This window comes from Melospiza georgiana, chromosome 23, assembly GCF_028018845.1.
Source record: "Melospiza georgiana isolate bMelGeo1 chromosome 23, bMelGeo1.pri, whole genome shotgun sequence".
Classification (NCBI taxonomy): Eukaryota; Metazoa; Chordata; class Aves; order Passeriformes; family Passerellidae; genus Melospiza; species Melospiza georgiana.
In genome coordinates this window covers 6,574,802-6,602,581 of record NC_080452.1, presented here as the reverse complement: position 1 = coordinate 6,602,581, position 27,780 = coordinate 6,574,802, and the positions used below count along the sequence as shown (strand labels likewise).

Here is a 27,780-nt window from a genome sequence, read left to right as displayed (position 1 = left end):
TAGGGGGGTCGGAGGGCGCGGGCTCAGGGCCTGGCCGCCTTCCTGCTGAGCACGCAGACGCAGGCGGTGTCGATGCGGATGAACCTCCAGGCCGCCTGCTTGCCCTCCATGGTCAGGGCCTTGACGAAGGTGTGGGTGGTGGTGCAGTACGAGTTCCAGTGCTTGGCGTCGATGCCGCGGCACCCGCCCGACACCGGCTTGGGGTCCCTGCACTTGGTCTCGAAAAAATACTGCTTAAAGACGTTGTTGTTGATGTTGACCTCGCCCAGCACCGTCACCTCCTTGCCCTTGATGTCGGTGGCCGTGGTTTTGTCCCCGACCCACATGCTGACGCTGTCGCACACCGAGAACTCCCCGCGGTGCAGCACGGGGTGCGTGCTCCTCCTGCTCCTGGCAGTCCTGTTGGGAGCCCCCGCGCCGCTGAGAAATCCCAAATTCCGGCCCTGCCCGGCCAGCGGCGGGGGCTCCGTGCTGAACAGCACCCGGGGAGAGCGGAAACGCCGCTTCCGAAAGATTTTGGGGTCCACGGTGATGTTTAGGGCTTCTCTCGTGCCGAGGCTCCACGCGGTGTGGCCGTGGGACGTCTGCGGAGCCTCCTGGGCAATGCGGTGTCGGTCGCTCCGGGTGCTGAGCTGGGAATGTTCTGCAGGAAACTCCAGTGGGGCATTGTCCTCTGACTTGGGAGCTGCCTGTGTGCCGATCAAAAAAGCTACAGTCAGAGTGTAGAACAGCATGGGCATTACGTTCTGACCTAGAACGAGACAGAAAGGCACTGTTACTGCAGTCAGAAGAGCATGGGTGTTACATTCTAACCTAGGACAAAAGAGAAGGGCACTGTTACTGCAGTCAGAATCTAGAACAGCATGGGCATTATATTCTAACCTAGAACAAGATAGAAGGGCACTGTTATTGCAGAGTGTAGAACATCATGGGTGTAAGATTCTGACCTAGAACAGGAGAGAAGGGCACTGTTATTGCAGGGTGTAGAACAGCATGGGCATTATATTATGACCTAGAACAAGAGATAAAGGCACTGTTACTGCAGTCAGAGCATAGAACAGCGTGGGCATTATATTATAACCTAGAACAAGAGAGAAGGGCACTGTTACTGCAGAGTGTAGAACATAATGAGTGTTACATTATAACCTAGAACAAGAGAGAAGGGCACTGTTATTGCAGTCAGAATCTAGAACAGCACATAGGCATTACATTCTAACCTAGAACAGGAGAGAAAGGCACTGTTACTGTAGAGTGTAGAACATCATGGGCATTACATTCTGACCTAGAATGAGACAGAAAGGCACTGTTACTGTAGAGTGTAGAACAGCACATGGACATTACATTCTAACCTGTAATGAGAGAGAAGGGCACTGTTACTGTGAGGCAGGAGGGCACAAACTGCTGCTGTTCTGGCCATAAATTTATCAGCTACCCAGGATCATATGGATTTCATCAGGTATTCATGTGAGTGCCAGATGTTGTTCTTCCGGAAGAGCTCATTCAGACAGCATCAGTGTTCTTAATAAAGCGAGAACATTAGAAAATAATAGCTAGATTATTATTAATTCCTCTGGTATTTGTCGTTAGAGCACTGTTTATGAAGCACTTGTTTGGTGCTATTAATGTGGAGACCATATGGTGACAGCATGTTCCCAGGAGTCAGATCTCTAGTGAGTTTTGCAGCAACCTTTTTGGCCAGGGCTGGTCTCTTGGCTGCACGGGAGTGAAAGCAGAAGCAGTCCCTTGGCTAGAACAGCTGTCCATTCCCTAAATTTGTCTGCAGAGGTGTCCTTGGGGCTATGGTGGGGGCCAGCAAGCCCATACCTGGTGCCATTGTCACACCCTCAGCAGCCACACTCACCTGCCATGTGGCCAGGCAGCCTCCAGCAGCTGCCAGCTCTCCAGCTGCCCTTTCAGGACACACCACATCACTGAGTTAGGGCAGATGAAGCCCAGGCCCCTTCCTTGAAGAGTTCAGGTATCTGTGTCACAAGGGCAGATGGGATTTTCCCACATTCAAGGGCACATATGGGAGCACTGTGGATGCCAAACTACCTCTGCTTAGATACAGCACAGCTACAGCCACTGTGGCCTAAGTACTGGGAATTCTGGACAGGGAATCACCTGTTTATTTTCAGAATGCCATGAGCAAGAGCCCCAAAAGTCCCTGCAGAGCAAATACAGTGCCAGTGCTGGTCCTCCTTCAATCCAGAGGACAGGCACATCTGTTTGGGTGTGGAAAAATGCAAGCCAAATGTCTAAAGCTTTGCTAAGACCCATTTCATGCAGGAAGAGCAGCAGCAGCAATACCTCATTGGGCAACTACCATGTGCTTACTAATTCAGCCACATGTTGGGAATGAGAGACATTCAGAAATGCTCTGGAATTGCAGTGAAGGGCAGACATTGTATTTCCTCTGTAAAGACTTAATGAGCAGAGACAGGGTATAAACAGAAAAGCCCAAGTGAGGCTCCTCCCCGTCTCTTTGCCTTGTTTTCCTGACATGTCTCAGCTGGCCCCGAGCTGTGCCGTGGCTGGCCAGCAGGCAGGGAGCCCCAAAGCCACTGGACAAACAGGGTTTTGTACCAGAGGAATCAGGCTCTGCAGTTCCACTGTGATTTCCCAGAATTTCTCTGTGTTTTTGCTGGGTGTGGGTCAATTATGGTTGCAGTTCCCCCCCTCTGTGGAGCTTTGTCAGATTAGAATCCCAAGCAGCACTAAAGGACTCGAGCAGGGTGCTCTGCCAGAGCATAATCCTGTGGAAAATGCAGAACAACCCTAAGATGTCCCACAGGATCTGGTGTGTCTTATCTCAGAGAGGAGCTGAAATGACATAAACAGCAAGGTTTGTGCAGGGCTGAGCAAAGATTCAGGGGACCAGCAGGAGACACCAAGTGAAGCAGTGACTGAGGAGGAAGGAGAAGCAGAGCCCTGGAGGGGAGGAAGGAAGAGAAAGGCCAAAAGCCTTTGTGTGAGCACTTGTCTGTGCAACTGCTGGGCTGGAGGCATTGGGGACAAGATGATGACGAGGAGAGTCAAATGTTTGTCACAGAGCAAATCCTCACTGTTCCAAAGGCACTTTAATTTGTTTAAAGCAAGGCTGAGGGTTGCTGCTTTCCCACGTGCTGCTCGTGCTGGAGCACTCGTCATCCTCTGTATAAGGAAACAGAGCTGGGTGTAGCTCAGAGCTTGGCTGTGCACCCTCCAGAGAGTAACCCCTTGTTCCACAACCAAACTGAAGTCAGATGGTTCATTACATCTCTCGAGAGTCAGCTTTCCCGACAGAAATGTTAATGGAAAAGGTTTGCAGAATAAAATCCAGGCACAATTTCGCCATGCCAATAGCAGCCTCAGTGTATTGTGTTTATGCATAAAGCCCTTTTTTATTATTTCCTTCTATAGGAAAGGGATGCTGCAATGTCAGCAAAGAGCTGGTTCTGGTTTTGTGCTATGCAAGATTTGCTGCTTTAAAATGCAGCTACATTTACCTCCCTTCCCTGGGTTTTTGTGTTGCCTGTGCTGAAATTTTTGATTTAAGGCCATTTACACAAAAGCAGAAAGACCTTGCCTGCCTTTTTACTTTAATTGCCTTGTATTTCCTCTCCTTGTGCTAAATCATTCTGTGCAGTGTGGCCCAAACAGACAGAATGTATTTGGGATACATGGTAACTTTTCTGAGCATTCAAAATGGTATTTTTTTATCAATTAGTGAGTTAGTGGAGAATAGAAAGTGACACATTAAAAAAGCGAACTCAACTTGATGACAACCCAGGCAAGAGAAGTTAACATTAAAGAATAGGTGTGCCTTGGGCTGTGAGGGTTGTGAACCCTTTTGCTGGCACACAGAGGTATTTTACAGGCTGTTTTGGGGAGTTTGGTGTGTCCCTGCCCATGGCAGGGGTTTGGAGCAGGATGAGCTTTAAGGTCCCTTCCAACCCAAACCATTTTGGGATTCTATGATTTTCTCTCCAAATTTTGTCCCATAATTAGTTATTAGAGCTTCTGATGGTGCTTTCTGGAGATGCTCACAGGGGATGCCTCGTGCAGCCACCTGGACTTGCAGGGGATGCGCAGCTGCCAGTTCCAGTGCTGGGGGTCTGTGGGTGTGAGATGGGAACCCTGGGCACAAAGGTGTGCAGGGATAGAATGTAAGAAAATAAAGACAGTGCAGAAGGTAATCTCACACCTGAGGAGCTGCAGCTGTACTAATCACCAGAGATTAGGAACAGGCCTGCCCTTAACAGGCCACAGCTGTGTCCAGTAAGAAGATGAGTGCTACAAAAGAGTGGGTTAGCTGTTTGAGGAGAGAGCTGGAGTTTGTTGGTTGTGCTGTGAAGGAGGAGTCAGTGCTGCGAGGAGGTGACCATGAGAAATCACTGAGAAGGTATGAGAGCTTTGCAATAAGATGACAACACAAAGGTTATCACAGGCATTGTGATGCCAAAATTACACCACTGTGCTGACCTCATTTCTGTGCTGGGCCAGTTACCCTGGCCCATGGGTGGCTCCAGGCTGCTGGGGCAGAGTGTGGCTTACCTGTGAGTGCACTGCACGAAGAACTGCTCCCCCAGCAAGGTCCTTATTTCATCCAGAGCTGAGCCGGGCTGGGCTGCTCCTTGCCATGGGGCCCTGCTGCTCCTGCCAGCTGTGTGTGCTGTGGGTCACTAGGGCAGAAGGGTTTGTGTCAGTAATCAGCCACAAATCAAGAGTTCTCAGTGCCATCCCCCATGGCAGCGGGGGCACAGGGACAAGCCCCCCTGGCTTTCTGAGCTGTGCCTTTTCCCTGTCACAGCAGCGAGGGAAACTTGTTCTGCTTGTCCAAAGCGGTTCCAGACTTTGCAGAGCAGAACATTTCTAAGACAGGGCTGCCTTTACTCAGCACCTTTACTAGATTATGGTTATTGATCCACTGCTTCCCACTCCTCTCAGACACCTTGCAGGGGCAGCAATATCTGGTGGCACTGCACAGCAGCCAGGCACAAAGCAGGGCTCACAGCTCCAACATCTACCCTGGGAAGCAAATCTGGTTACAGTTAAATTCAGGAGGAGAGTCATAGATTGCCAGACAATTATCTGATTATGGCTGATATTTGAGAAGAATTGAAGATAGAAAACTCACAGGCACATAAAAGCAAATATTTAGGTGTTTTCTGTGTTGCTGCTGTAAGGGCAGCAATGACTCCAGTGTAAATCACTACATTGGCAATGATCATACAGACCCCAGCTAAAGGAAAACCATTCTTTTCTTCACCAATTAAATCCAGCACACTGACACCTTCTCAGCGAAACACATTTTCTGGTTGTAAAATCATGCCACTGAAAGGGATAGAAATAGTATTTTATTAATCTTTTTATTCAATAGCTTATCTGCTCCATTTCATAAGGGAAGTAGAGGTTGTATAAGGTAAATAGGGGTTGGATAAGGCACTCCTGCACTGCAAAAATCCTGCTGCATCAGACTGAAGTGCATTTGCTAAGGAGAACAAGCTGCTAATGCATAAATATGAATTGGACTCACTTTCCACCTGCACAGTCTGTCAGTGGGAGCACTGGCTGCCAGCAAAGGCAGCCACTGGGTTTGGCTCTTACAGCACCCAGGTACAAGTTCCTTGATGTTTAAACCTGCAGCTGAAACCTTCCCAGGCTGTTTCCATCAGAGCAGGGCACCGCAGTCACCCTGGTACGTGCACGGTGGTTTGGGCACCCTGCCTTGCTTGGGGCTGTGGCTCTGGCTGCCCCTGGTGTTGCAGGCTTTGGAGCTGAGCTGCTTCCACTCCTATCAGTGTGTCAGAAAGGTCACACAGAGTTCCAGAATCCAGAGGTTCATGCTACAGATGGAGTGTGCTGTGTTTTTGCAGGAATGTACAAGTGAAGTAATAACCCTTTCAGTGAACTCTGGAGAGTTGAGTACCAGTAATGATAGAGCTATAATGTGCTGGCCACTGCCAAAAATATTCCAACAACTTTTCCAACTGTTCTGCCACCCTAAGAAAACACTGTTTCAGTTCCAACTGGCTGGTTTTTAACCACAAAAGCATTTATTTTCAGCAGGACTTTTTTTTAAAAGTTCTTTTACTGTCTTTTTCCCGGATTCCTGGCTGTGGTGGAATCCAGTAAATGATGCAGTGTTATTCAGCATCCATAGACTATTCCTCTGTTCTACCACTCCCAGACATTCATAAAATATCCTAGTGAAGTGAGTCTTTCTTCAGGATGTACCTGTACACAGGATGACAGACCTGTGGGTAAGAACAACTCACTTCAGTCTTATTTTTTTTAGTCTCAGCACATGCAGAGTAGAATTAAAGAGTCCCAGACTGGTTTGGGCACAGGGTGCCCAGAGCAGCTGTGGCTGCCCCTGGATCCCTGGAAATGTTCCAGGCATGGTTGGACAGGGTTTGGAACACTCTGGGACAGGGGAAGGTGCCCCTGCCACGGCAGGGATGAAACTGGGTGAGCTATAAGGTTCCTTCCACCCCCAAAACATTCCAGGATTCCATAATTCCGGAGAGTGGAGAAATGGATCACATCACAAAGCAAATGGTTCCGTGTCTTGAAAAGCTCTTTGCTTGCAGGATCTCTACGTGCAAAAAGTGCCAAACAAAATATGTTTAGGGAATTCCCCTTTTGTTAAAGTTACCCACAGAATCTGAGGAAAAATGGACAAACAGGGAATGTTGCCTGGAGAGTTATTAGGAATGAGAATTTAATAAATGTACTAAATTAATTGCTTCCAATGAGAACAGCAGTCAGTGCAGCCTTTTCACTGCACTTGACCAGATGCCATTAAAGCAGCTCCTACACTGAGAAAAGATAAATTAATGCTTATTTGTCTCAGTCAAGCACAGCAAGTAAATTATTTTCTAAATAAAAATAAACACAGTAAATAAACATAAGCATAGAATGTTGTAATCTGAGGCATTATACAATTTGGAATGTTGTTTTCTGTCGTTCTTGAAGTTGTTGGCATATTTTAGGGATGTGTAAAAAATAAACAGAGCTGCTTGGCTGTCAGTGCAGCAAGTGGGATCGTGGAGGTCACCAAAATAAGCAACAAGTAGTGAATTAATTTTCTCTCATTGCTTCTGGTAGTGAGAGAGAAATGAGGGAGGCAGCTGCTGCTGCTGAAGCTGCTGGTAAAGAGAAGCTGCCTCTGGCACATCTCTCAAGGAAACATTTTCACCAGTATATAAGTTATATGAATTAAAATTTAGCAATAGCAACTCAAGGAAAAGATTTCTGAGCCCTGGGCGGCCTTGAAGGGAATCCTGAAGCCATTATGACTAAGAGCAGTGTCAGAGGCACAGCTTTGCCTTGATCTTAGCTGATGAGCAAGAAAATGGGAATCTCTAATGGACCCAACATTTCATTCCTCCATTATATCTGCAGTGACTCAGCCTGTAAATAAGAGGTTTATGACTGCTGGAGAGCCAGCTGGAAGCTACCTGTGTCTCATACACTTCCTTTTTTTTTTTCTTTTTTCCAAATGCCTCCAGCACTGAAATGTTCCTTTGAGGATTTCTAGGGAGAGCAATAGACTGAGAAAAATTCTGCCCTGCAGCAGGGAGCATCATCATGTCACCGTGATCCTCCTCGTCATCAGGATGTGCACCCAGCATCTGCCTCCAGAGCTCTGACTCAGCCCAGGCCCAGGCAAAGGTAATAACAGGGCTGGTTCACAGCCCACTGAGCCTCTGGGAATTTGGGGTGCTTAAGGGGAAATTGCTCCATGAGTCTCAACCCATCCCTGGAGGTGCTCAAGGCCAGGCTGGACAGGCTTGGAGCAGCCTGGGATAGTGGAATATTCCCAATATTCCTGCCCGTGGCAGTGGGTGCAGTCAAATCATCCTTGAGGTCCCTTCCAGCCCAAACCATGCTGTGATTCTGTAGGGTGGGGGTGCACCAAATCCAACACTTCTTAATGTTTATTCTATATTTATTGGGGTATAAGTAATGGAAGTGGCTTATTTGCAAGGTCCTAATTTCATCCCTTCTTTCATCCTGAACCAGTCCATCAATATTTCACCTGCTGGTGTCTCTGTAGAGAAGTCCAAAGAGATGAAAAGTGTCTTTCCATCACCTTCATTGACACCCCATTCCCTCAGAGCATCTGGTGCTGAGTGAGGCCATCTGCTGGGAGAGATCCAGCTGGAGCCACAGCTGGAGGCTCCTGACAGGAGGTGACAGCTCTGGTGACATGGGACAGGCACAGCTCACCTTTAGAAACCTTATTTTAAAACTCCTGAGTGGTAAAACAAAATCCGAACTTCTAAGAATATAATTATTTGTTTTACTTCTCAAGTTTGTTTTACAGCGTTTGACATCCTGATACTCTGGCCTGTAGAGCTTGCTCATGGGAATTCAGAGGCATCAACAGTCATGTAAAATGTGATTCCTTTGGGAAAAACCCCATGATCCTAGGTCAGGGTGGCCATACCAGCAAGGGCTTGTGACAGGATGCAGCCCTTGCTGTGACATATTGGCTGTTGGTGAGTGTTAAACATGCACCGAGCCACCCTGACAGAGCACAAAGCTTTATCCTGCTGCAGATAACAAAACCAAACTGGCAGTTGTTAAATAAAAGATAAAGAAATTGTCTCTGTCAAGATAAAAATCTCTTTAAGTAAAGTGAAGGGAAACACATCATTTAAAAAACTAGTGACAAACTGAAAATAAATGGCAGAAAACAGCCCTTGGAGGAGCATGTGAATCTGATTCTCCTGAAGTCAATAACCTCAATGGCATGGAGCTGGTAAATTAAATGAGCTAGAAATAAAAATCCTGGCTAGGAGTAAGTTATAGGAGCATACCAGGGTTGTATATCATCCCTATGTTATTATCCAGAAAGCAAATCCTAAAATCAATGATTGGCATGTGATGATTGCTTTGGAACTTTCCATATCGCCCCGGAGCTGGGTATATATATTTTTATAGGACTCCAGGGTTTCATATATCCTAATTCATAGGCACCAAGGAGTGACTAAAGATCTCAGGCACTAACTGACAGGAAAACTACTGCAGGATAAATGGGATAAATCCATCCATATAAAGTTGGATGCCTCCATCCTACCCAGCTGCAGCCAGGATGGGATTGCTGCTCCCTACAATCCCTGTCCAAACACAGCAGGACTCATTCCCTCCTGCTGCTTAAAACAGTGACTCCAAAGACCTTCCTGGGGCTGGAGCATGGCCTGCCCTTCTCCCCTCTACACCCTTCCCAAATGGATTTAAATTTGGGAATAGTTGGCTTGCTATATTTGGCCCCGATGTTTCCAATACAAAATTACCAGGAATGAAAGAACTGGAATTTCAGACTTCACAACACGACCAAAATCAAACTGGAATTCAGCTGGGAACAGAAAGTATGAGGGCAGTCAGACTGTGATGTTACATCCCCTCTTACAGCCAAGAGTAGTTAAGGCAGAAAAATACAATATCTTTAGGGCCAGTAAACCTTTCCAACTAGTGATCTTATTCCAGCTATTCAGAAGGGAATATAAATCCTGATTCTTTTCCAAACCCTGATTAATAAGAACCAGCTGAATCCCAGCAGCAGTGCTAGCATTTCATTTTTATTCAGGCCCATAATTTTCATTTATATTCTCCTTTTTCACTTTTCTACAACTGCATTAACAAACTTGAACACAGGGATTTTAACAACTGCATGTGTTGTAGAGTAAGGCATCAATGCAGTGCCTCCAAAAATGAGGTAGAAAACAAAAATGAGCTGGGATATCATGATCACATTCCCAAAGGTAGACTCCATCATCTTCAGAGTTTCTCTGGATCATGAATTTGGAAAGGAACATTATGTAAGGACAAGGAGCTGCCATAAATTATGGCCGTGACTTTTCAGACTTTCCCGTCCTATTAATTATTTACATCCAAAAGGAATTTTATCTTCTACAAATCTTCCAGTGTGTTTATAACTATTTTCAATGACTCAATGATATTTTAATAGGGCAGGAATTCTGAGAAGCTCCAAAGGGAAGCTGAAGGGTGTCTGTGCTTGGCAAGTCAGAGTACAGAAGGATTCAGCAAAGGGTAGAGTTGAGAGAATTTTAAAATCTCTGTTCTGCTGAACTGAGGCCCTGGCTGCACCTGATAAAAACTTCTGTAGCTGCAGCAATTCAAACTGATGGGCTGGATTTTTTTCCATTAAAAAACCCCCTTAAAGATATAGACAAAAATCTACAAAATTAAATCTTATGACATGGAGGTGCTCTTGTGTTCGCTCAGAGTGCTGAGATAGGGAAGAAACATCAACACTGGAATGGAATATTGCTTTGCTTGTGTAGGATTTTTCCATCCAGAAATGTCGAGTGGTTTTACAAACACTTAATAAAATGATCCTCCCCACTCAGTTATGGTCAGTAGAATTTACTTGTGTAGCATGTGAAGAACCCAAAGAATAACACAGGATTCCTGCCAAGCAGTAGCAATGTTCCTCTTCTCCACTGCCCACCTTCCTTTTGTTTTTTTTGGTTTTTTTTTCTTTTAATTTCTAGGATATTCTTTCCCATTTTTAAATCTATTTTACTTTCATGAGACCTACAGAAATCAATTGCCTTCTTTAGGGATTGAATTCCTTCACTTATGATTTACTTTACATTACAATAGGAAAATCATGACAAAACCCCTAAAAATGACACCTTTAGAAATACAAATTCCTTATTTTTATTGCAGCTGGAAATAGGTATTGACCCCAGAGCAGTCACAATCATTCTGTGCCCTTCTTATTATAACTCTCAAGGCACAGGCATAATACTTTGAACTATAGAAAAATGTTAATATTTTTCCTTAAACTAACATACCCTAAGGTGAATTATGTGCTCAAAAAACCTCAATCATTGGGCTGTTGCTCATTAGCTGTTTGATTTCTGTATTCTTTGTCATATCCTGCACATTTGAGAAGTATATTTCCATATTTTCTGGACAGCTGAACATAAACTTTGTGCCCTGCCGTACATGAGGTGACCTCCAAGATTTGAGCAGATATTTGTCTGTGTGCTCATTTCAAAGCCTGAGTTTTTTCTGCAGATTGTAGAGATGTGGCAATGCCCAAACCCTTGTACTCCACCTGCCTTTCCCATTTGAAATTGAGTTCAAAACAATTTTTTTAAAAATTCCTAAGCACTCCACTACAGAGGTGTGAAATACAGTGGGTTTTAAACTGAGCAGATATAAATAAATAGTGATGCAGTAATCCATTATAACATTAAAAATATATTAAGTAACAGTCTTAGTGTTAAATGTAAACTAAGCAAATGCTTTAGTTGGGTGCAAGAAAAACTTTCAGCTTTGAAGTTTTTTTGCTCCTTGCTGGTGGCTTAAAAATTTAGTTACCAAAGAGGTGGAAAAAAGGGTTTTTCTTTCCCTGCACAGCAGGAACCTCTTAGATGTGGTGTAGTTTTGAAATGAGAGGGTAAAAACCTCCTAAGAAACAGGGTAGAGATTTCCACAAAAAATCTGGAAACATCACCAAATAAAACAAAGTCAACCACAGAAACACTGAGTTATCAGATTGCAGTGTCATCTTGTAATGTTCTCTGCAAGCACAAGTAGTTCTTGCAGGAGAAATAGGAGTCTCCTCTCATCTAGGGTCGTTTACCAAGAAAAACATGAGGTTTTTACAATTGCTTAGACCTTTCAGATATTCCTCCTAATGCCAGGGCTCATCTGAGCACCACCAGAAGAAGGAAACAGCAAAGGAGGTTTCACCTTGCAGCTCCTGCCCTCCAGACAACAGTGCTGCTTCATTTTCATCAAGGGACAGAGCTGCTTTGTAAACTGTGCTGCTGCTGGAATTTTTACCCCTGGGCTTTCATATTTTATATGTCTGTACTCAGCACTTGCTGAGGATTAAAGCCTGCTTTCTGTGCAAGTGTGTTGACACCATCCAAAATGCTCCATACCTACATTTTCCCCCTGTGTGTTTTTCTGAGCTCAGCCTGGGAGATCATCTTGATTACTTGGCAGCAGAGTAAACCACTGCAAAGCACAAGTGTTCAGGATGTTTGGGAAACTGATCCTATTTCTTCCCATGCTTTTATTTGCCTTATTGTCCTTATTTGTTCATTGTATTTTAGTGTCTGCATGCCTCAAGTGATAGAAAAACAAGATTGGCTTTGCCAGTGTTTGTGATGCATGTGAGTACCAGCTCCTTCTCTCTTTACCAAACCCCTTTTCTGCACCTTTCCTTATGGAGTGGATGGATTAAAAAGCAGCAGGAGAGTGGGACAGCCACCCCTAAAAATCTCATCCCTGGCTCTCTCACTCCTGCCCTGGGTCATGCCTATGTGTTGACATCCTCTGTTTTGTTTCCTCTCCAGCTCCAAGTGCTGCTCCACGCGCTCTGACTCTTTATCTGCAGGGCTCCTGCCTTCTCCTGTCACACATTGAGCCCAGCTGCCTCAGAGCTGCTGCCCCACACAGTCCTGTCTGCAGCACACCTGGGAGCTCTTCAGCATCTTGGCTTTCATCTGCTGTGGAAGGTATTTACTCCTTGCTGTGGGATTGTTTGAACTCATTGCTGCATTAACTCGCAATGCCAGACAGCTCCAAAGAAGGGTGGTAACAAAATGTGATGGATTCTGTGCATTAGCAACGAAATATATATTCAGAGAAACTAATCCCAGGAGTGTTTCCTTGCACTGAGCTAGCACAGAGATTGATTTAGGTGTTACTTCATTCCTATGCTCTGAGAATCTCAGCTCTCCTTCAGCTGCCACCCCAGCACCAAACCTGAGGCCAGAGGAACACAGCCCAAACTTCAGCACTCTCAGCATCCTGAGTGTGTCAGGCAGCTGCTGCACAACAAATCTGCTCATGCTCCCAGGGAGCAGACACAGTTTGAACTGGGGCCATATTTCATATTTCAGCTGGACCTTGTGGGCTGCTGGGCACAGACCCAGCCAGCAGTGGGGAGTAGGAGTTTAGGAGTTTTCCATCTTTGTATTATGTCAGAGTCTGAGGGGAGGCAGCTGCTGTGGATGTTTTAAGATAGGAGGTTTTAATTCCCTGCTCAGCCATTTAAGGTGAAATGAAATTTAAGGTGACATTTCAATGTGGGAAGGGGTTTGTTTGTGTGGATCTTGAACCTCTTAGAGCCTGTCAGCTCTGGAATATCCTCACCTCACACAAAGCTTGAAGGGTGTAACACACAGAGAAGTGAATGGGAGCCTGCAGCTGTGTCTGGAATAAATGTCTTTGAACATTTATTCAGCTCTCCTGGCCACACAGACCCTCTGTGCAAAAGGACAGCTCAACAGAAGAGTGTCTGTAAGGGAAAGATCAGATCCTGTCCTGTGCTGTGGGAATCCTTCAAGCACAGAACAGAGAGCAAAGAAGTTTAAATGAAGTTCAGCAACCTTTGCTTAAGAACAGGAAACAGGGAGTTGGACTGACCTGGCAGTCTCAGCAGCTCTTATAAATCTGTGTTTGGCAACACTTGTGTGAGGAGGATTTGAAGGGTCTTTACATTTTCTGGCATCATCTGGTGGTTGAAAGCATTTTTGCTTCAGTACAAATGATAATGGGAAAGATGCCTCTTTTTCCTTTAAATCATGCCCTTGAGTGTTTCTGTCACATTTTCTAGAACTCTCTTTGGCCCTGCTCTGAGTCTGAACAGCTCTGAATCCCTGAATTGCAACACAATGCTATCACTGATAGCACTGGACATCTTTGAACTGTTCATCCTTCATCTTTCTGTGGGGCTCACAGACTTCCCTGTTATGTGGACTTGGAAATTAGGGAATTCCTATAAAAGTAAGCCAGGATTAGAAGATTATGTCTACCATTGTATGTCTACCAACATATTATTTTCCTTGCTACCTTTTATTATATTAGATATGAACTTTTTTTCCCCCATTTTCACAGTGGGAACAATCAGTGGATTTAATGTGGGAGCTCTTGGACTGGGAAACTAAACTGCTGTAATGGGTTTCCTCAACCTACATTCACTAAAATAATCTTGCAGAAGCTGATTAAACAAAACTGTCTTTAAGTGCTGTGTCACAACCTTAGAGAAAACAGGGAGAAGGAGTGAGGGCAGGAGAGGCTTCTGAAAGCTGTCAGTGGTACTTTGATATAGCAAGGAGAAGCTAAGAACAAAAAGTCTTGTTAATAAAATGTCACTGCTGCTCCTGGTAAGTGAGATACAGCTTGAAGTTTACAGGTTCATAAAGGCTGGGAAAAGCCTTTAAGATCATTAACACAGCACTGTCATGTCCACCACTAAACCACATCTCCAAGCACCACATCTAGGTGGTTTTTGAACATTCCCAGGTATTCCACTCTGGTCACCAGTGGCAATGCCTTCAGTGAAGAAATTTTCACTAATATCCAATCTTCCCCTGGCCCAGCCTGAGGCTGTTCCCTCTCCTCCTGTCCCTGTTCTCTGGGAGCAGAACACAAACTCCAGGCTGTCCCCTCCTGTCAGGAGTTGTGCAGAGCCAGAAATTCCCCCCGAGCCTCCTTTTCTCCAGGCTGAGCCCCTTTCCAGCTCTCTCAGCCCCTCCTGGTGTTGCAGCTCCTTCCCCATCTCCGTTCCCTTCCCTGGACATGCTTCACTCAGATCATGCTTCTTCAGTTTAACAAGGAAAAAAATGCTGCAGAAAAATCCACATATGTGTGCTCCTGACAGGACAAGATGTTGGGAGCCTTTGGTTGGCAGGGGCACCTTCACCACTCCAGGGTTCTCCCAGCCCTGCCCAGCCTGGCCTTGGCACTGCCAGGGATCCAGGGGCAGCCACAGCTGCTCTGGGCACCTGTGCCAGGGCCTGCCCACCCTCACAGGGAACAATTCCTAATTCCCAATATCCCATCCAGCCCTGCCCTCTGGCAGTGGGCAGCATTCCCCTTGTCCTGGCACTCCAGGCTGTCCAGAGTCTCTCCCAGAGCCCCTTTAGGCTCTCAGGTCTCCCTGGAAGTTTCTCTTTTCCAGGCTGAGCATTCCCACCTCTCCCAGCCTTCCCTTGGAGGAGGTGATGTTGATCCCAGTACAAAATGGAGCCTGTTTTTCAAACCAGTGTGGATAAAAAGTCATGGCCTGCACGGAGGAGAGCTATCTTTGTGCAAGCTTTGATGTTAAAAAATAGCAACTTGAACTCACAGATGTACTGATTACCCTGCTAAAAGAAGACGTGGAATTTCTTCTCAGAATTACAGCATTTTAATTAGAAGAATGTGAGCAAAGCCTTAATCTTGTTAGTAGGGATAGATACGGATGAGGCAGAAACAAAATCCACAGCAACACAATCCAAACACAAAAAGCTGTCTTGGAGGTTGGTAACAGCACCAGAACTGCTCCCTGCCACTGCTTTTCCTGCAAGACTAAGCTTGACACTGACTAAGTTGGAAGAAATTGCTCTTCTGCCTTGTAGCACTGAGCTACATCACACACAGCTGTGTGAAAAAAAATAGCTGAAATCCGGGAAAGGTGCTTCAGGTTTACAAACCAAACCCACAGATACTTGATTATTCTCTTTAAAGTTCCTTTGAGCCCTTCTAAATTCCTGTGACATTCAAGGATCAATAAGAATCTCATCTGTAGCTGATTCTGACAGATGTTAATCTTTGCCTTGGCTTTGCAGCCTGCCTGAAATAGTACTTGTTCCTTCATGTCAGGCCTCTGGCAATGCTTACAGAGCCAGGATTACAGTCTCCAGTCAATCCCATTTGTACTGTCATTAACTTTCTAAACTGTTCCCCATAGCTGGCAACCTTTCCATGCTTGGAGATCTACTTAGTGGGAAGCTGGGGGAGTGATGGGTTTTGCCTGTCTGGAATCATTGTGCCTTTAATTGAGATTTGTTTAATTTTGTCATTAAGTCCATTTACATTGTAGGCATTTCATGACTATGATTACACACTGTGACTGTACCCTGGCTGTGTTTTGTGCCATTTACCTATTAAAGAAAGAGAAAAAAGCTCTGCGTTTACTTAAGATTTTTACAAGTAGCCTTTGTTTTTTTCTTCCATTAACTTATTTAATAAATTAGTCTGATTTTTGGATTGGAAAAAATCGCTCATCTGCAAGTTCTGTGCTCTGTTTCTAAGAAAGTTATTAGATTTACTTGGCAAAATATAGGTGAGGATTCAGTACCTGCTTGTCTGAAGGAATTGTCAGAACCCATAAACTTGGTGGATTCCAAATTAGGGACAAATCTCAATCAGAAAGCAACAGGAATGGGAACATTTCTCCTGCAAACAAGGAGTTTATGGTGAACAGGAATCCCTGGGTGCAGCTTTGCTGTGTGTGTCCCTCAGTCCCAGAGGTGTGGGAGGGCTTGGAGCAGCCTGGTGCAGTGCAAAGTGCCCTGCCCATGGCAAGGAATGAGATGAGTTTGAAGGTCCCTTCCAGCTCAGACCAGGATGGGATCTGTAATTCCATGATTCTCTGACAGGTCAGGTGCTGGTTTTTGGATTTTTTCCTCCAGGACTCCAACAGTCAGGGGTGCAGGTGGCTTTTCCCTGTCCCAGAATGTGAGTCAGGGGTGAGCAAAGCTGTGGGAGTTACAACACGAGCTTGATAGTGATCACTGCAGCAGCTGGGGAAGCCAAAGTCTTGCTTCTTAATAGGAGAAAAGAAAGCTGATTAATCAGCTGAGTCATCCTGCTCTGCCTCACTGCTGGTATGAGTGGCATTCCCTATGGATCAGCCTATTCTGAGGGAAAAGCCAAACCATAATCAAGGCTAATTGACTGAGCTCAATCAAATGTTTCAAAATACCACCCATGAGTTTGACATCAAATAAAAAGCAGGGATATTCCCAGTCAGACAGTTAATTGCTTCCTGAAAACCTGTTCTGTGCAATAATGTGAAGATTTTCACCAGGGCTCCCTTTTATTTCCATTTCCTAGGCTTACAGTGCAATGTACAGATTAACAGACTGGAACAAGACATTTGCCCTCTCACCTTTCTTCCTTCTGAATGATGCTGCAGTGCTGCCTTCTCTCTGAGACAGAAAATTTGCAGCCTCCAGGACTTAAAACAACTTTTTAGATGGTTTTAGAAAGATAAATAATGCCAACTTCTTGCAGCTATTAGTACTAGCACTAAAAATTGCAGTATTTTAGAGCAAAGCCAGTAGGCTCTTTAGTCATTATGTTTAGAGAATTAATCCCAAAAGGATATTTCTATGGGTTTTGTTTCTTACATCCAGCAGAAACTGTTTCAAAGAGGAGCTGAAATGTCAGACTTGTTACAAGAGTTTGTCTGGTGGAAAATAATGGTGGTGTTTAAACATTTGTCTGGCTCCTGATGTGGCCCAGGTTGTGTGCAGTGATGAAAAATCAGCAGCACATCTGTAAATGAATCATTTTCCCTGCATGCACATGGTTGCACAATTTTATCAGCCGCTTGCCTTGATGAATATTTGATATTTGTCATGTGTAGCTATCCCATCCCATTGTAATATCAGAAATTCCAAGCACAATTAACAGCTGAATTTGATGTCACAGTTTTCAAGCCACAGTCCTCCTGTGACCCAGGGCAGCAGCACACGGGGTGAAACAGCCTTGAGTCAGCAGTGATGGCAGGGCTGCAGTCACAGCACCAACATCTGGCTGCAAGCCCTGCAGCTGGATGGGACATCTCCTCACCTGGCTGGGTGTGCAGAGCAGGTGGCAGGACCTCAGGTGAGACCCAGCATTTGAAAGAATCAATATGGAATCCTGGAATGTTTGGTTGGAAGGGACCTTAAAGCTCATCCAGCTCCAACCCTGACAGCTCCCACTGTCCCAGGTTTGTCCAAGCTCCATCCAGCCCGGCCTTGGGCACTGCCAGGGATCCAGGGGCAGCCACAGCTGCTCTGGGAAGCCATTCCAGCCCCTCCCCACCCTCACAGGACAGAATTCCTTCCCTATATCCCACCTAAACCTTTGACCCTTTCTGTCCTAGCCAGTGTTTGGGTTTCACACGGAATCTGGGAATGCTGAGTCCAGAACTTCTGGAGGGCTCCTTTGTAGGAGCAATGGGGGTAGCACGGTGGGGATGGATGGAGATGAGAGATCTCTGCAGCCAGGGCTGGGAACTTGTGGGTTATTGCAAAGGGCCTGGGTGCAGGGCCCTGCTGGGAGCTGCCAGCCACAGCTGGAGCAGGGCTGAGAGAAGAGAGGGGCAGAGAGGATGAGAGAGAGAGCAAAGTTCCCGTTACAATACCATAAATCTTCTTCTGTACTGAATATTCTGATTCTCACTAACCAATCTAGTACAAGATACAAATCCTACAGCATTTCCATACAGCCTATAAGAATCATTACATTACCACACTGTGTTACATTTTAAACCCTAAAAACTCCTCTTTGGGCCCCTTCTGCCAAGCTGTAGGGTCTGCTCTGACCCTTGGGCCTGTCTGCAAGCAGAGGGTGTTGTTCCATCAAAAGGGGATCACCTTCAGCTGGCCACACCATTGTTTTCCAGTTGTTCAGTAACTGAGGTATCTCAAAGCTTGCTTTCATTTCAGTCTCCCTTATAGTTTCCATATTCTCAAAATCTTTTGCCAGACAATTATATTTATAAGGCTTTCCTGTTTCATCTTCCTCAACACTCATTCAGTTTCTGGGATGCCCTGGGGAGGTCCTGCTGGGACCCCCCAGCCCTGGGGTGTGGGTTTGGCTTTTGTTGTGGGGCATTGGTCACAACAGGGGCTGCAGAATGATTTCATGGGTGTGGTGGTGTTCAAGCAAAGGTTGGGCTTGATGATCTTGGAGATCTTTTCCAACCTTAACGATTCTGTAATAAATTCCATTATCTTTTTCCCCACATAATCATAATTCTGGTTTGGATTTCACTTAAAAATCCATCACTCTTGTGCAGCAGGACATGAACACAGGTGCCACAGGCTTCACACCTTCTGTAGCTCCACAAAACATATCCAGAAAACTCCCAAATCTGAATTTCCATGTGGGTTGTGCCAATATCAATTAGTACAAATAACCTGATAGATTTGAAATTAGCTGTCATTATAACACTTCACCCCATATGTAACCAAGTATTTTCCTTGTCTGGGTATTTGCTGTGCACCTTGTATGTATTACAGTGTTATTTGTTAATGCTTTTGTGTGGTGAATCAGTTGTCAGGAAGAATCATTGTGGTTACAAAAAAGAACTGGAAGGAAGAAAATATGGATAAGGATGGAGTAGGAGGAGACAGAAGATGACATTTGTAGCCAGATGTGATTTGTAGTATGAAAATATTAAATGCTGTTGAAAAGTGGGACTCCACAGATTATTGACATAATTGTGGCAATAGGAATAAATTTTTCTTTGGTATTTGTCTATTTTTGCTACAATTTTCCTCAGATGATGAATACATGAAAATTTTACATTGTCTAACGCAAAAAAAAATGGCTTTTTATTCAATTTTTTAAAATAACATATGTCTAGCAGATTTCTAACTGAAACATCTTTTTCAAGAAGCCTATTGTGACTGAATTTTGCATCTTTCAACTTTTCTCTGGGGTTCCTTTGCATTAGTATTAGGTTCAAAGCAATAATCAAGGTCTAAGCCTCACAAGATCATTTTTTCCCTGCTTAAAATGAAAACCAGAGGGGAGTTTTGCTGATTAGGTGTGTATTTTATTTCTGTGCACAATGCCAGAGTTTAAATACATGTCACTTGGAAATGAGCTTTTGCAAATTCAAAGGGAGAGAGATGAACTTTAAATCTAAACTTTAAACCTCACATCAGTTTTCCTGTGGCACAGGAGAGGTGTTATTTTCACAGAAAGCATTTCCTTTGGCTTTCAAGTGATGGCACAAGCAAGTGCTGAAGACTGAATTCAAATTACTCGAATTTTTTTTTAAATTTGAAATCCTGAACAAAGGGGAGAAATTCTGCAGGTCATTAAATGGTTTTCTAATTTCTTTGCTTTCAAAGAGAAGGGAAGGAATGAGAAGGAAAGGGCCACACACTTTTCTCTCTCAGAACACACAGAAAAAAGAAATAGTCTCTAGAACAGCCCTGCCCAGCACCAGGAACGTGCACCCAGGCAGAGCTCATGGATCAAACTCCCTCTGATGCTTTGGATTCTGGAGGCTTTGCCAAAACCAGAAACTCACACTTTTGGCATAGATAAAGTGTCCTGGAATGTGAGGCTGAGCAGTGACCCCTTGCACTCTCCTCTTTACAGCCTGTGCCTGAGAAAATGATGAGAGGAAGGTTTGGCAGGAGGGACTGGGCAGGGAGTGTTTGGATCCAGGCAGAACAGAAACGTGGATGTTGAATGTTCAGAGCACTGATAGCACCAATCATGGAATTCCAGGATGGTTTGGGCTGGAAGGGACCTCAAAGCTCATCCCATTCCACCCCTGCCACAGACAGGGACACTTTCCCCTGGATGAGGTTGCTCCCCAATAATGAGGGAAGGGATGGAAAAGATTCTTGATATGGAAAATAAACCCACACCTCGCTTTGGTGGCTTGTTCTGTGCTGATTTGTTTCTCTTGACACACTTCATGTAATTTTTCCTCCCAGGTAAGAAATGCAGATACTGTGATCATTTACTGATTTCCTTCAGTTTTGCTGAGGGAAATGGAGAAAATTGCTTATACTGAGCAGAAACAAGAGTAATCACCTTATTCCTTTTCAGAGAGAGCCCTTCAATGTCCTCTCAGTACAAGACAATGACCAGGTGAAAGGCTTGATGTCTCTGGCAGGAGCAAACAGAAGATTCTCAGAGCAAGGTGAGCAAAATCTCAATAATTCAATCTCAAAATCTCAATAATTGTATGGCTGTGGGAATGCACCCACCCCAAACCCCTGGCTGGCCTGGTGCTGGGACAGAGAATGTCCCAAAAGGATCATGGAATAATGGGCAGGAAATGATGCACTGGGAAAATGCAGGCTGTGTCATCCACCACAGGGCAAAGCTCTTTGTGAACAAGCACAGGTCTTTTCTCATACCTGACTCATCCAGCACAGAAAGTCGTCAAAGAAAAAAGAAGAAAAGCTATATTTCAAAATAGAAAAACATATATTCTGTGAGCCAGAGCTCTTAAATGTATCATAATCAAAATATTACGTAGCAATGAGGTGCCTGGCAAAGCTATGTTTCAAAATAGAAAAACATATATTCTGTGAGCCAAAACTCTTAAATGTATCATAATCAAAGTATTACGTAGCAATGAGGTGCCTGGCAAATCCCCATCACAAAGATTCCTGAAGAACTCTTTTTTTTTTTTTTTTTTAAAAAAGAGCCTGGATCACATATGGTTGTGTCAGGAACAAAATAAAACAGCCAAAGTGAAGCAGTGAACCAGACCAACAAAAAAATCACCTTTCTACTTCTACAACAGAGGAAATAAAAGTGATTAAAAACTGGAAAAATTAAAATAGTAGTTTTTCACCTTGCAAAGCCATACTTGGCAAATAGAAAATTATCAAACACATGATCTGCTTCCCGGCTGTATTACCCTAATTTACTCATTGGAGGTCAGAACTGTCAGAATCTGTGTAATTTTATAAATTTCCTGGGCTGTTAAGAAGTTAATGAAGGCAATTTTCACTGCATCCTCTCTAAGGCAGCAACATTTCTCACAAATATGGCAGATCAAAAGAAATGACCAGCCCTGAGTTCCAAACCAGATTCATTTTATCCCTTAGTCATTCATTTAATTAATTCCTTTGATTTTATTCTTGGAAGAGCTTCATGTTTGCATAACATAAATGGTCATTATGGTTTAGTGGGCATCGTGGTGTTTGTCAAAGGTTGGACCTGCTGACCCTGGAGGTCTTTCCCAACCTTAATGACTCCATTATTCTGTGATTTTGTCAATAATACGTCAACCAAGGCCCAAAAAAAAAAAAAAAAAAAATCAAAGAACTGGTTTTACTTTCTGGTTGTTTTCTGTTTGTCTTTTGTGCTTGAACCCCAGTTAGGATTTTGATTCCTAGCAAGTCAACAGGAGCAGAATCTGAACTTTTATTGGCACATTGTTATGGAGCCCATGGGGACAGGAAATTGGATTTTGGAGCCAGGAAGATAAATGAGAGAAAGAATTTTTGGAACCAGTGTTGATGCTCAGTTTTAGAAAACTGAATTAAAGAAGCCTTGAACTACCTCAAGTGGTCTGATCACTGCAGGTTTGATTTCTCTCACACTGAAGGGAAATTGTGTCAGGGTTTGGATGGAAGTCCAGGCCAGGGAGCTCCTACCTTGGTGCACTGTCACCTTCTCCATTAGTGCATTGTCACCTTCTCCCTTAGTGCATTGTCACCATTTCCCTTGGTGCACTGTCACCAACTCTCAGTTTCCTCCAGGAAATGCCACTGTGAAATGTGGAAGTCACGTCCATGAGAGAGGACAAGGAGGAATGGCTTTACACTGAGAGAGGGCAGGGTTAGATGGATACTGGGGACAAATCCTTCCCTGTGAGGGTGTCAGGCCCTGGCACAGGTGCCCAGAGCAGCTGTGGCTGCCCCTGGATCCCTGGCAGTGTCCAAGGCCAGGCTGGATGGGGCTTGGACCAACCTGGGACAGTGGAAGGTGTCCCTGCTATGGCAGAGGGTGGGATGGGATGAATTCCCTTCTCACCCAAACCATCCTGGAATTTTATGTGATAAAACCCATGCCAGAGACAATGTGTGACTGCTACATCCCGATTTGGGTCACCTGGTGGTGTCAAGCACTGTGCCATAAAATCTCAAAGCATTGCTGGAAATGCAGGAGCCTGGGGGAATAAAGGAGAAAGGTGATAAAAGCTGCCTCCAGGATAAGGAAAGGTTAGAGGTGTTTCATTCAGTCACCACTGGCCTGGGGCAGCTCAAAGGATGGCAGAAGAGCCATCAAATGTTATTTCAAGCTACCTGCTGCAGCTTGAATTTAGACATTATGGCAGAGCCTCCTTGGTGTGTGTGTTCAGGGCCTGATTTCTCCTTGCACTGCTCAACTTCCAGCTGCGTGCAGGCTCCAAGGACTGAGCAGCACTTTGCTGATTTTCTCCTGCTGTTCAGCCCTGCTGTGATCTCAGTGTCTCTCCCAGGAGCTGTTCTGACTCTGGGCTGCTGGAGCCAGCTCTGGATGTCCTTGGTGACTCCCCAGCTCTCTGCCAATGCACTCAGGTTCTTGGCACCCAGGATTCTCTGCTGGCATTGCCATTCCCTGCTGCATTTCTCAGGGTGATGCAGTTCTCAGAGTGAAAGGTTATTGTCAGTGTAATTAATGAGGCATTGCCCTGCTGCTTTTTCCTTGAGATTTATTTGTGCATAATATTTTTAGAGGAAGCTGTTAAAATTTTTACTGAGTTCAGCAAAAATTTTCAAATAAGATGCCAGCTCCATATGAAGGCCACATTGAGATGAGATAAAATGGTATTTCCCCATTTCAGTGAATTTCACAGGATGCCCCAGGATTCACAGGCCCTTCTCCACTGTCTCAGAGAGAGAAAATCACTGTAAATCTCATCACTGATGTCTTTCTATAGAGGTAACATCCATGAACACTGGCCTACACCAAATCCTTGAGCAAACACCAAAACGAGGGATGCTATTTCACCTTTTGCCATTCTTTCACCAATGAACTGGCAACCCACAGCAAATACTACACAGTCACCTTTTTGGGGTGGGGTAGGTGGAGTATTTGACAGCTGAAGCACCAAGGAGAAGGAATTAGAGCAGCAGGTCAGGAATTCTGCTTCCTGCAGCCCCTGGGGAGTGGGGGAAATGTGGGGAGCAAATCCTTGGGCTGTTCTCCCACCCAGAGATGGTTCTGGAAGCACAGACTGATGGAGCCACAGGCAGCAGCTTTGCTCTCAGTGTGCCTGAGTGCTCCCTGAGCCCTGTGACATATCCGTGGGGAGGAATTCCAGAGCTCCTTATGCCCAGAGGGAGGAGCACCTTGTTTTGTTTGCCTCCACTTTGCCACCTGCCAGTTTTATTTCCTGCTCCTCGGTTTTTGACAACAGCCATTTCCTCTCTACATCTTAAGGACAACTGTGACTATAAATATCTCCCTCACACCCCTGCTCAGCCATCTCTTCTCCAGACTTAGAAATCATAATCTCTGTAGTTTCTCTAAATACAGAAAATGTTCCAGACTTTCATCATCCTGCAACTTTTCTTGTTTTATCCTTGTAACCAGTGACCAGAACTACCAGCAGTACCCAGGATTTGGGGTTGGAATGAGTTTATATCAAGGGTCTGAGATCTTCTTTCCCCCAGATTCCTTTAGTGTTGGTGGCCCTGGGCACACAAGAGTGCACGTAACTCACAGTGATTGATACTGTGATCTCTTGGCAACAGCAAAAATGATCTTGCTTTGCTTGACCACATAATTTTTGTGAATAAATTCACATCCCCACACACACACACACAAAAATATTTAATGAATTCTGTGGGGCTGCACAAAGGGCATTGTGGGGAGAGAAAAAGCCACAACACATCCCACAGGACATCTGTCCCTGGCCTTTGGCTGGAGAAATGTTCTCAAATGCTTTGGCCTCTGTGACCCTGCTCAGGTCAGACCCAGCACAGGGAGAATTTCCTTCTGGCCAGGGCAGGAATGCAGTTGTAGGAGCGTTGGTGGATGGCCTTTTGCTCCCACAGGAGCATGGAATCATTTGGGTAGGAAAAGACTTCTAAGAAGATTGAATCCACACAGCACCACTGAGCCACGTCCCAAGTGCCACACCTGGGCATTTCTGAACACTTTGGGTGTTTGGTGACTCCAGCACTGCCCTCAGTCCCAAATCTGGCAACCCTTTCAGGGCAGAAATTTTCCATAATATCCAACCTGACCCTCCCCTGGCACAAGTTGGGGCCAATTCTTATTGTCCTGTCCCTGTTCCCTGGAGCAGATCCCGATCCCCCCAGCTGTCCCCTCCTGTCAGGAGCTGTGCAGAGCCACAAGGTCCCCCCTGAGGCTCCTTTGCTCCAGGCTGAGCCCCTTCCCTGCTCCCTCAGCCCCTCCTGGTGCTCCAGCCCTTTCTCCATCTCCATTGCTTTGGGACAAGTTTCTTTCTTACTTTCTTTCTTTCCACGATATAAATTCTGTGTTGCCCCTTTCTCAGGGAATAGAATGAGATTTAATAAATATTCGGGTGTAACAAATCCTTTGCCTGAGCAGCTGCCGGCAGAGGTCAGCGTTGCTGTAGCTGGTCTGGAAGGGGTTGAGTTTCCCTGGCTTTTATTGGCCCCACATTTGGCATTGACAAACATTTCCAACCCCACCAATCCAGCGCTCACTGTTGCTGTTACAGCACTGAATCTTTTGGAATGAAGCCATGGGTTTTAGTAACCCTTTATCTTTTTCTTTTCTTTATCAGCAGTTTGTTTGTAAAATGTAGATGAAAAAATAAATCAAACATTTCTCTTAACTTCTTAAAATTACCGGTATTTTTTCCAAGTGCCTTTAATTTAAGTCAATAATGCTAATTAGTATGTATTCAATATTCTGTTAGTCCTAAAAGCATTTTTTAAGGAAACAGAAAACCAATTAATAGAATCTGTACTTAAAGAAACATTTATATGGCCAAAGTCATGGAGCAGTAGGGAAATAATTTATGGGCTTTATTCTATTGATTGAAACATTCTAGTTTTTAATGTGTTCTATTTGACCCTTGTTCTAGACATCCCATTAAATAAAGATGTCTTTATTTGAAAATGGTAATCTGAATATGTATTTTAGGTATTTTTGAAGAAGATGCTTGAAAATGCTAATCTGAAATGTATTTTAGGACTTTTACTAAACTAGTTTTTCAATTAATATCTTGTGGTTATTTCACAGGCTGCTCAGTTACCCTATGAAGTAATTGTTTATTTAGCATGTTGGGTTAAAATGATGCTTGTGTTCATTGTAGCTCTCCACTGAACTTATATGAAGACAGCTAAAAATATAATTTCAGACTTTGGTGGGGAAAAGGGGCACTGCTGAGCTACAAGGATGAGGAAATAGAGCCAGAGTTACTTTCTTTAGCACCTTGTTGGGAGGGCCAGATCCCTCCGGGGTGAGTGGCTGGGATTGATCAAGCTGTGAAATCACTGGTTCTGCACACATGTGTCAGGGGGCTCCTCTCCAGACGTCGCTGAGATTTGTTTTAAAATGATTCATATCTATGATTATTAATACATTCTAAGGCCTTTAGAGTCCTTCTTATCATACTTGAGAGCTCTCCAATATATTTGATTCATCGGTCAAATCCCTTCTTTCCATCCCTGTAATCTCTTGGGGAAGTGCAGAAAATGTTGTAACCCTCTGAATTTCAGGCAAAACTGCCTGAAATGGCAGTTGGCAGGGGGATTTTAAAAGCCTGTTTTCCACAATATCTGAACCAGCTCAGAAGTGCCACAAGCAGGAATGTACAGACAAGTCAGCTCCCTCTCTGTCTTATTGCAGATAATTGTCACATTTTAGTTTGGCTTAGCAAAAAAAGTGCCCCAAAAACTTTATAGTGATACTCTAATGCATGAAAACATCCATAAATTATCTGTCTAACAGCCACAGTGCATCTTCCAAGTTGTGACAACTTGGAAAACCAGCCTGACAAGCACGCTCACTTTTGGTGTTTTTCTAAAACTTCCTGAGCTTTATAAGGAGAATTTAAATTGAAGAAAGAACCAAAGCACAAACACTTTTTGTTCTCAGCACACAAATTCCTTCTGTCTCCCTGCCTGGGGTCCCTGTTTTTATCTGTGAGCAGTGTCTCAGCTCAAACAGTGTTATCACCAGCTATAAATCAATAAACATTGTCAGCTCCATCCTGTCACTACACACAGGCAGCAGGGAGGTCGTGAGCTTTCCCAAGTGGACATCCCAGAGGATACACGGTCTCTGCTGAAGCACTGCTCTGTCTGCAGCTAAAAGGATCCTGCCTTGGGTCAGTCACGCTTGGGTTTAGCAGAATTCCTATTTATTTATATTAGTCAAGAAAGAAAGGAGTTTTTATCTAGACTAGAATTATCACAGGGTGGGGGAAAAAAAGGAAATAAGAAAGCCTCAATATTCAGAACAAAGCCAGCAAAGAATTTTCATATAGGCGCAACTGCCGCAGAATGCAAATAAAACTAAGTTCCCATATACCTGGATAAAAAGAGTAAGACCACTTGCATTTCCCTGAGATTAAGCTGCTCTGCCTAAAGACGCTTTTCAAGCCCTAAGCTTATCCACAGCTGCCCCGCCAACACCTTCCAGATGTGCGTGCGGCCGAACCTGCCTTGAGCAGATGCGATTTTCGAACCACAGCAAGCAGCGAGCAAGCAGCGAGCGCTCCGTGCTGCACAGACATCCCATCCCAGCTTATCCCAGTGTATCCCAGCGCATCCCAGCGCATCCCAGCGCATCCCAGCGCTCCGGAGGAGGCTCTGGCCGCGCTCCGGTGCCGCTCCCGCCCCGCTCGCTCACCTGGGAGCCGCAGCGCTGCCCGAGGCTCGCCGAGGCTGTCCAGGCTGTCCAGGCTGCTGTGACACCGCTGTCCCCGGCCCCCGTGAGCCATTCACATCGCCGCTGCCGTGGCAGCCTCATCCAGCGCTCGGGGCTCCGCTCTGATTCACGGCGAGCCGGCTCCCTCTGGGTCCTAGCGCTTGTGGACGTGTGCGAGCTGCACGGGCTCGCAGGAATTCAGCGCTTGGCCGGCTGCCGAGCGCAGGCAGGGATGCACAGATGTGCAGTGAAAGTTTCAAAGCCTCGGCTGCTCTGCGAGAGCGCTCGCACAACGCCCCGAGAAGGCTCCGGCTCGGCCGCGCCGCTGGCAGCGACTGAATCCCTCAGCGAGGGGGGCTTGTCCTCTGCCTTCCCTCCCTGCATCCTAATCCTTGCCCTCGATTTAAAGATGAGGGCTCC

At 45.1% G+C, this 27,780-nt stretch overlaps 1 protein-coding gene across 1 annotated transcript; it reads right to left on the bottom strand.

Annotated features, from left to right (window-relative positions):
- NGF (nerve growth factor) lies at window positions 1-27,412 on the bottom strand. Its single transcript, XM_058039909.1, has 3 exons — window positions 27,343-27,412; window positions 4,537-4,664; window positions 1-751 (listed from the first exon to the last, which is right to left on the bottom strand). Exon 3 carries the CDS (start codon window positions 738-740, stop codon window positions 24-26), a length of 717 nt encoding a protein of 238 aa, XP_057895892.1. The 5' UTR covers window positions 741-751; window positions 4,537-4,664; window positions 27,343-27,412; the 3' UTR covers window positions 1-23.
- Between the last annotated feature and the right edge of the window lie 368 nt (window positions 27,413-27,780).

Excerpts from the sequence above, each read along its gene's own strand:
- NGF (XM_058039909.1), bottom strand. The coding sequence starts at position 740 with ATGCCCATGCTGTTCTACACTCTGACTGTAGCTTTTTTGATCGGCACA.